This window comes from Anoplolepis gracilipes, chromosome 13 (assembly GCF_047496725.1).
Source record: "Anoplolepis gracilipes chromosome 13, ASM4749672v1, whole genome shotgun sequence".
NCBI classification, from domain to species: domain Eukaryota; kingdom Metazoa; phylum Arthropoda; class Insecta; order Hymenoptera; family Formicidae; genus Anoplolepis; species Anoplolepis gracilipes.
Window position 1 is genome coordinate 2536340 of NC_132982.1, and position 10709 is coordinate 2547048.

Here is a 10709-nt window from a genome sequence, read left to right on the forward strand (position 1 = left end):
ACGCTTGTTTTCAATTGTAATAAGTAAATATTAGATGTAAGGTTGCGGAAAAAACTGATGATAAAATTAATCGATCATCGTACATCGTCAACGATTGCGACTCCCCTTTCGTCTTCATCATCCTGAACATTCTGCTGTTCGGCAGGACGAAGCCTGCTGTTTTTTGACCTTTTTTTCACCACATGAAATCGTCTCGGTTTTTTGGACGCACATGGGCCAGCGCGAGGGACAACGGAGGAGGGAGGATGGTGCACGCGGGCCCCGCGAAGGGGAGAGAACAGCTGTCCCGGGTGGTAACCGTCAGGTGGTATCCCGTCAGCTCGTCAGCTGCGGGGGTGAGAATATGAAAAAAGGGTTGAGAGAGGACATTACGCCCGGACCTGGGTCGACGTTGTATTTTGCAAATCACATTGATCAATGTGTCGATACCCTGAAACATAATGTTGAGAGGCGATAAATGTGAGAAGTGAATTTTTTCACGAAAAAAAAATTGATGTATCAAAGTTTGATGAAACTGCGTTCATGTTAAAATTGTTTTATTTATTTATTTTTTTTTTTTTTTAGATTAAATTATGACTCTACGTAATTGTTGAGTGTGAATAAAAGGTCAAAAACTCTGTCAATTATACAGAATATCTATTTTCTAGAGAAACGAAGACCTGACATTTTCAATTTTGTTTGTACCCGGAAAAATCAAAGAGTTTTCGTGGAATTTTATTGAGATTCAGGGAATTTTTAAAAAATTTTTTCTTTAATAATTTTGAAAATTTATTTTGGAAAGTTGCGCCAAAAAATCTTTACAATATTTTTTTTATCTAAAAGAGCAAGGAATTTTTAGGAAATTTTTTACAAGATAGACATTTTATTATATTTCAATATTTTAATAATTATAATTGTAATAATATCTAAATAATTATAATTATCATTTTAATATTTTAATAATTATAATTTATTTATTTTTAATTTTATAACGCGCTTGCCTGTACTACATATTCAGAGATAAAGATAACATAATCTTTTTCCAGGCTATTAATAATCATTTCCTTCTTCTCTTCGTCTTTTTGGCCGTACTATCTTGCTAGCGGCAACTGAATTTGATAAAGCGTGAATAATCGCGTGAAAGCGTAAAAGCGCGAGAATTATTTATTATTTTTATTATCAGTCTATAAGATGTCTTCTTTATCAAAAACACGCATCTGGAAGTCTCGTTTATAGCGACAGGTTGAGAGATGAATTATGCATGCAAATGCAAAAGATAACGGCATTTTTAAAATGTGCCACACGCATGTCGTACGCACGCACGCACGCACGCACTTATTGTTGCGATTTTTCGGTCCGTGAAACTTGATTGCTGTTTTAATAACGCTCGTAACAAGATTATATATTTCAGCTGTAAATGACAGAGATAATTCCAAGAAGGGCAGATGGGTGTCGTTCTTCCTTTATAAATAATTTACACACCTTAAGATCTAAATCATGTCTAAATTGAATATTAATCATTTGTCAACAAAATCATTATCCTGTTTATCTAGAATTGCATAGCAGTATGAATCTAATCCAATTGAAATCTGTGTACGTTATAATATGTATATATAATAATGAATAATATATGTACATAATAATAAATATATAATAAATATACATATATATTATAATATTAATATATATAATATATAATAAGTATATAATAATGATAATAAAACATTTTTTCGAGCAATTAATAGCCTGAAAGCAATACACATCAATTCTTACGTCAGTTTTTTTTTTACATGAATCATTGATGTTAATACAATATTTGATTTGTTTCAAGTTTTTATAATAATTTTTTGGTTTTTCTCGAGACTATAGTGATTAATCTCCACGAATTTTTACATCTAACGACGAATCTTGATCAGGACGAGGCTCCTCGAGACGAAAGGTGTTCAGCACGAGCCGCGATCGTTTCTTCCGGACAGCTGCCGCTACTTTTCGAAAATAAAGGTGGGCCCCCGCCACGTGCAAAAAGGTCCCTACGTTTCTTTCCAATTTTAATCAACCATTCCGATTATTTGTCTCGACAGACCAGAGAGAAAGACGCGGCTCATTAGCACGAATCTCTTCTTCTTTCGCGATTGTGTAAAATTATGAAGTAAACCTAACCTCTCCCCCTCCGATGTGGCTCGATCTCCTCCACACGTTTAATAGATTCCGCGTTAGCAGATGTATACTTCCGGCAGCTGTAAAAGCGATGTCGCGTTTACGGGTGCACGCGCCCTCGGCGCGAGACAATGCGTGCCGATTGGCTATTAGGTCCCCGCATCTGGCGGGGATTTCGGAGGATCAATTTTCCACGCCGAGGTATCAATTCGACGTTCGATTTAATCATCGGGCAAAGGGAGATTCGAGTTTTTATATAAATCTTTTTTTTTTTTTTTTTTTTGAAACTCAAAGAGAAGGCAGCACAGATTATTGCAATTACATTGCAGCAACGTTTCAATATTGCAAGCTGCAATGAAACATTACAAAGACATTGCAGAGATATAAATCCACAAAATACAGTTGTTGTAACATAATGTAAATATGATAGAAAAATGTCAAAATCAAAATTCTATAATTATATTTTTTAGGGTAAATAACCGTATGGGAAACATAAAATACGAAAAAGTTGGACTTAAAATAAATGTTTGCAATATTTATTCAACAAGTATTACATTATAAATTTACATATAATAAATTACATATATAATTGTATGTAAATTTATAATATAATAATTTTTAGATAAAAAATTATTACAAACGTTTGTTTAAGTTCAACTTTTTCGTATTTTATGTGTCCATATGCTTCTAATATTTTATCATGTATAATTATGTATCAGAAACAAAAAGTCTTATATGTAAAGTCTTATTAGTCGACGATTGCAGTAACAATACATTATTGCAAATTTATAACATTTCAATATTGCTATAATATTTCGTTGCAATCTTCCTAAAGGCGGACATTTTAATGTTGCTGCAATCCCACAGCAATAATGCAGCAACATTTCGCGGTGAATTTGCAATATTGCAATATTGCGGTGAAAGATTGTTGCAATGTGTACACAATCTTTCTGTGCTGTATGGGAAGTAACAATATATTATTGCAAATTCATAACATAGCAATATTATTACAATATTTCGTTACAATTTTCCTAAAGGCGGACGTTTTAATGTTGCTGCGATCCCACAGCGATGGTGCAGCAACATTTCGCAGTGAATTTGCAATATTGAAATATTGCGGTGAAAGAATGTTGCAATGTATATACAATCTTTTTGTGCTGTATTTTTGAATTTTCGAGCTTTTATCACCATTTCACACAGTCTTATCAGATAGTTTTTATTTATAAAATTTGAAATATATTCTCATGGATTGCATTAGTCTCGATATCGCTCTCTCTCACTCTCTTTCCTTCGCTAGCAGATGGATGCGCAAAACAACGGTCGTTTATTATATACTCAAGAAACTTTTTTTTAATATCTTTTGTTTTCTCGATTCACGACATACTGCAACCAGCTGTGGCGCATAAACCCTTTTCCGTTGCTTTAGCTATTGAGACAATTTTTTGCACTGGCCAAACTCTCCGAGTTGTTCTATTAATAAATTTTATCGCGTGCATCTCTCATTAAATTGTAACGTTGGCTGAAATGTGTGCAATTGATTTCGTTTTCCTGTATTTCAAATCCTTGGATTATTAAGATACAAATATTATATAAATATATATCGCAAAATTAATTATATATATATGTATATATGTATATATAATTAATTAATTATTATTCTTGCCAACAGATATTGACATATTTAAATGTATCGCAGTATAAGTTTTTATATTTAAAAATTTTTAAATTTTCGAAAATTTGAAGAAGAGAAGGTGACTTGAAGATTGGACATTTATCTGTACATTATAATAATCTACACCTACGCATTAACAATGTATGTTTAACATGTTATCTATGTCAATAATAAGTAATCTATGAAATATGGCTTACTGAAGATGTTTCATGTATATTGAACATAATCTAACGATACAATTTTATTATTTTATGGTGCCATGAAAAATTAACAAAAGATTAAACTAACTGACTTCTTACTGATAAAAAAAATATTAATATTATATATAAATATTATATTATATTCATTAACCCTTTGAGTCACGAATTTTTCTAATTGTCAGTATTTTATAAAATTTGGTATATAAAAGTTTTTGGGGTCGCTGATTACGAATCCGTTGTCAGATTTTCAAAATTCAAGATGGCGGATCCAATATGACAGACGAAATTTTACTTCCGCCATATTGGATCCCTATATTAAATTTTGGAAATTAAATTTTTTTTCCTTTAGATTCAGATTCTGCGATCTAAAAAAACCTTCAGAAAAAAAATTTAAAAAAGAATACGACTATTACTTTCAATTTAGAACAGAAAATATTGGTTTTTATATATTTTTTATCAAAAAAAGGAGGATTTAACAAAAACAACAGGGTGGAAAATTCTAAAAAAATTCTGAAAAATACTTTAGAGTGTACTAAGATTATAAAAAAATTGCCGTATTTATTGTCATAATAGATTAGTAGAAAATGCATTTTTTCGTAAAAAAGTACTAATTTTGACTGTTTGTTTATATATGGTATTTTTGCAATTAACAATTAATGACTGTTCATATTTTTTTTACACTTATTGATGTTCTAGAGACTCTGTAGAAACAAAAAATCCGGTATTTCTTGATAAAAAAGTAGTTAAAACAATAAAAAAAGGTCTCTGGGTGACCCGCTGTGACTCAAAGGGTTAATATTATAATAATATAATAAATAATATAATAAATTAAATGTCATACTGCAAGAAAAAAAAATAATAATGGTATAAAAAAAAATAAAAACAAGTATAATTATAAAATTTTTTATAACATTACTATTATTTTTTCTTGCAGTCTGACATTTAATTTATAATAATTTACATGTTTACATAAAAAAGTCCATATAAACAATTACGTATAATAGTAAACAATTCAATTTATAACAGTTTACATGTTTGCACGAAAGAAAGTCCATGTAAACATGATATAAATAATTGATCTAAGCGCAAGAAATCTAAGACCCTTGGTTTCGTTCCTGCGGGTTACGCAATGCGGGATCTATCGCGCATCTGCATCTGTCAGTCGCCGTTGGTCGGTTCACGGACGGGCCAATTTAGCCAATTTACTCGATTCCCCCAGTGTTGCCTACAACGGACGATGTACCGGAGTTTTTCGTCTTCGACGAGAATTGGAAATGCAGACGCCTCGAACGCGTCACTTAAGGCATATTACTTTGCCCGCCCGCGCGTATTATTGTCACAACTCGTTCATAAGAAGCATCCCCCTCCCCCTCCCTCCCTCGTATACATGAGGAATATTGAAGCGTTGTCCCCTGTTTGTCTTTGAAATCGCCCGTATCCTAGTGAGCGATCAAGAGAAATTAATTCCACTCGATGGAGAATAAAAGTATCTCACCCGACTATGCAATAAGGTTTATCTATTTATATAGTATTATATTATGGGCGTTCTCTGCAATCTTGATGCAATTTTTCCTCTATTTTTGTGTGCGCGATATAAAAAAAATTAGGAATATTCTTTGAAGTTGTACGTTAATTCTGAATTGTATCATCTACAACATATTATATAAACTTTGAGAAAATAGAATGATATAAAAAAAGTTATTCTCTTTTTTTATATAAAAATAAAGTGTTATATTAATATAAAAATAATATTGAAATTTTTATTATCGATATTGAGATCGACTGATGCAACTCATCTATACGTTACGAGCGTAGAAAATCAAAATTACAACAATCATAAGTAATAAAGAAAAGAGAATTAATTTCTCCAGCAACATATTTGCAATTCAGAGAGACCGTTCGTGACGTTATGTTGAAATAAACGGTTACACAATTGAGCTTGATTATATATCTCTTCGCTGAAACATGACTGTACGACACGGCTATAATAATACTATAAATGCGTATAAACGGCTCGTAAATTGCATCGATCGAAAGCAGTTCCAACGACGATGAGCTCACTATCGGAATCTTGAACAAAATTCAGACCAACAAAACCGGAAGTCGAAAACGGACCCCCGCGAATCGTCTGTGGTCGCACGAACAAAAGAGGCGAGAGAATGAAAGAGGTGGATACCCCTCGGTTGTCACACATACACATACACCCTCCGCCGTCCCCCCACCCCCTTTCCAAACGGAGGTTAGCCACATGTAGGTTCTGGGCACGAAAGACCAGAGAGGGGAAAAGTCATCGCGGGGATCCAGCTGATGGTCGACGCGTTGGTCGGGCTTCCTCAGTTACTGTTGGACCACGCGCTGGCCCGGATTGCGCCGACCAGTCTCGCTGGCCAAATCCGGCCTGACATTTCGAAGGAATTTTGCAAAGAGGTCCCGGACAAGGCGCGGCGACTTCTTCGACCTGACGAAACCGAAGCGAGCAAAGGTGAGATATGATTACGAAAGGAATGTTTTACCGTCCGTTAATCAATTAACGGAACGGTAATTGGATAACAGTTGTTTGAAGATGGATAATAGATTTTTTCCTCCTTCTCAAGATGTAGAATTAGATTCACAGTTCTCTAGTGAAATGCAATCTTACTCGCGTAAAAGTTATTACGAATTTTACAAGCAATTTTATTGGATTTTACCTTTATCGATAAATCATTATTTTTTTAGTTGATTAGTATTTATTAATCATATTTATTTATTTTAGAAAAATAAATATTACACAAATATGTCACATTATCAATTATATCCGTGTAATTATTGCTATTGTAATGGATTGTGTAATTAATCCTTGTAAGCTAATAAGCAGTTGATAACACAATTAAATAGATAATAATAAGTACAATAAAATGGGAAATGACCGAATTTGCGATGTCGCGTTGGATTGGGTCGTGTTGGATCGTTGAACTCCGCGTTGATTAAAGTGACGCAGGGGTGACGCAAAATCTGGCGATGGGGATGGGCATCCTTAGTAACAGTGTAATGCCGTTCGAGTATTGATTTCAGACACAAGGTTTAGGGTAGCGTTACATGTGTCTACAACACGTCCTGCAAACATCGGTCATACTCGGTATATAAACCCCCTCTGGGATTTACTTCCGCACGATTGCAACCCAATCGTGATATAATTAAGACACATGCTATTGAAGACGGCAAAGTAAAATAATTCTTTGCTAATAAGTTTTATGTTTTTTTTTTTTGCTCAACAGTCATTTTTGTTCTAATTAATTTTTTAAAATAAATTTTAAATTATCAAAAATTAATTATTTAATATTTTTTTGTTAAAAAAATGAATTTAAAAAATCAAGCAACTCCCCTGGGATTTCTCGAAATTGTAACAAAACGCACGCGTAATTGCTCGCGATCACGGAGAGTCATCCCAATATCGGGGTAATAAAATCGAATCACTCGATCACTCGGACTTTGCAGATGATACCGGATACAGAGGCGGTGTGCCAGACTTCCGAGGCTGCGGTCAGCGACAGCGGCAGCGATATGTACGACAAGATCAAGGACCAGCCGGAAAAGGAAGTGGCATCGGTCACCGCCTGGAAGCGATATCAGCGGCTGGTGGCCGCGGTGGAATCCCGAGACGGCGAATTCAACCGAAAGTCCCTGATCGAGGCGATCTTCCGCGGCAGCGATCTCGTCTACGCCAGTCATTGATCGGCGGGATCAATCGAATCCCTCGTGCAATCCTGTCATCGATTGACAACCAATGTGCCAGTATCGTGTCGCAGTGACGTAGAAAACTCGCGTGGTCACAAAGATCGAGAAGAAACGTAGCAAGACCCTTTGGGTCTTCTCATACGTAGATAATATTTACATTGATCCTTTATAGGACAAAATGTAATTATGGATTACAAGAAATTATTTTATGGATCTCTATGAAGGAGATTAATAATTGCTTTAAATTACAAGATTGCGATTATTTATGCAATCAACTGTCGCTCAAAGATTATTAATATTAAGGGCTCGATTTACTTTAGCAGTATAAAAAATTGATGATTTTTGAGAATTTTTTAAAGAATATTAGAAATTGATTATTTTTGCCATTATACTTTTTATTGATGTTTAAACAGTGCGTCAGTATTTTTAAATTATGGACATTTAGCCAATTGTTTGAAATGAAAAAACTCAGTCCAGTTTTATCATGTAGGATATTTTAACTTAATTTTATTTAAAAAATTAGAAAATAACAAACTAGTGTCATTTTAAAATTAGATATTTTGTTGAAATTTATGTATTTCTTGAAGAAAAATATTAATTAATTTTTAACATTCTATATAGATTTAGTATTCATAAAAAAGTGTTGTTTTTTTATTTAAAAAAAATCAAAAAATTATTCGTAATTTTATTAGTTTTTAAAATATTCGTCACTTTTGAAAACAATGTTTTGAGAAAAACGCGGTTAAAGATTTGCATTATTTCAAGGTCTGTACGTTATTTTATACAAAGTTTAATAACTTTATCAGTTTTTATCAAATTTTATTAAATAATAAAATTTGAAAAACATTCTCCATTATACTCTTCAGAAAATGTATAAAGAAACTATCAATTTTTTTACTGTAAAATATATTGGATCCTTAATTAAATTTTTATCCGTACGTGGACTATACATATTCTTATTTTTTGACATAATGAAAATCGTTATTTTGTTGATGAGTAGGATGTAGTTTAACGCGGGTAAAACGTGGCTGTGTGTATCATAGTTCGATGTCACGAACACACTATTTTTAGATTTTTAGTACGAGGAGAATTTACTGGCTCTGGCAGGCGAATGTTTACATGACAAACAAATATCATTACATATATGGGTGTCCTTGGAGAAGACAAACGAAGCCAAGTCTTCGTAAAACATGTATATTAATGTCTATCCAAATTTAATTTATGTCAACAAAAATCAAACAAATTATTCTGATTTGATATATTTTCGAGTAGAATAAATTACTCAGACAGCACACAATATTTATGATAAATATTTATAAATATTTATGAAAATATATTTTTTTGAAATATTATATAAATATTTTATACATATTTTATAAAAATCTTTATTCGACGTATTTTTAAAATATAGATGAAATATTTTATACAATATTTATGATATGTAAAAAATAAATATTTATTAGTAATTATTTTGTAAATACTTCTCAAATATTTGCTAGAATATTTATGGTAAATATTTATAATCTATTCAATCTAAATTCTTAAAAATATTTATAAAATATGCAGGTAAATATTATAAAATATTTAAATAATTATTATAAATATTTTGTAAATATTTTATAAGTATTTTGTGCTGTCTGGATACTATATGTATATACATGCATATACATAAATATAGCAAAGAAGACAACGTGATGTGAATCTTTTAAAATCACTTTTTATAAATCATTAGAGATCTTTGCGATTGTTTACTTTCCAGAAAAAAAAATTTGCGAATGTGAGCGAACCCACTGCGTCTCTACGCCACTGGTTAACGCAATCTTTAGATAGAGATACGATCAACAATGCCAAACTGTGTATTACTAGTCAATGTGTGCATAATAAATCGCAGATAGGATAGATAGTTTAATTAGGCAATTATGGCAACGGCGTCTCTATCACGTGACAGATGACGGTGGGCGTGCCTGTAATCTACTATATGAGCTCATGCTTGGCTATGCTCGTTCTTGCCAGTAACACTCGTCATGTGTGATAAAAAAAACGAGATATGCAAGAGAGAAAGAGAGAGAGAGAGAGACCAAAGTTAATTAATTATGTAAACCTAAAATGATTACGTTGTCGTTAATTAAGGCGAGAGATTAAGACGTAATTGAACGAAATGTAGAAAAAATGTGTGCAGTATTTTAAAGTTTACGAATACAAATGGATTGAATAAACTTAATAGCATAACAGAATAAAAATTATATATCCCGAATTTTTTTCAACGGTGTATCCTGTTATCGATAAGCTTGATGTTTTTTTGAAGAAGATATTACATAAATATATTTTGATTAATGTTTTTAAATCCGTAGAATTTATATAAGCAGTATATTTTTATTCTGTACAATATTTTTTTATATTTAGTTTAATTTTATTAAAAAAAATTAAAAATAATAAAGTAAGTGTCATTTTAAAATTAGATATTTCAATTTTAATAAAATTTCTTCATTTCTTAAAAGTCAAGAAAATATTAAATGTTAATAAATTGTAAAATTCTATATATTTAGGTTTCGAATCTTCAGAAAAGTGTTCTCTTTCATTTAAAAAGAAATTGAAGTTTCGGCCCATTAATTTTCAAAATATCTGTTATCAACGTTAAAAAATGTTTCAAAAATTAGATTTCGAAGGTGAGACAAGAAACTTGAGGTATAAAGTTTTTTTTTTTAAATTCTTTTTTAAGCCTTGCCACGTCAAATGAAATGAAAAGAACTGACACTTTTCTTATTTACGCATAAACCCAGAAGTAAAATATATTTGCAATTAATTTATACAATCCGATCGCCGTTTTTCCGCGACGCGGAAATATAATTGTATACACATATAATCGCTACATTAAATATTACGATACAAATATACAAAATATGTACAAGTAACGTTTCATATAATCGACTTCATTCGAAACAAACAAATCCACTACGTATTTTACAGCAGCCTTTATACAAAAATGT

General features: G+C 31.8%; 1 protein-coding gene across 1 annotated transcript; it reads left to right on the forward strand.

The window, feature by feature from the left end:
- Positions 1 to 5696: 5696 nt before the first annotated feature.
- Positions 5697 to 10636, forward strand: LOC140672257 (uncharacterized). The gene is made up of 2 exons (XM_072904226.1): positions 5697 to 6490; positions 7483 to 10636. The coding sequence occupies exon 2, from the start codon at positions 7483 to 7485 to the stop codon at positions 7717 to 7719; it is 237 nt and encodes a 78-aa protein (XP_072760327.1). The 5' UTR covers positions 5697 to 6490; the 3' UTR covers positions 7720 to 10636.
- The last annotated feature ends 73 nt before the right edge of the window (positions 10637 to 10709 follow it).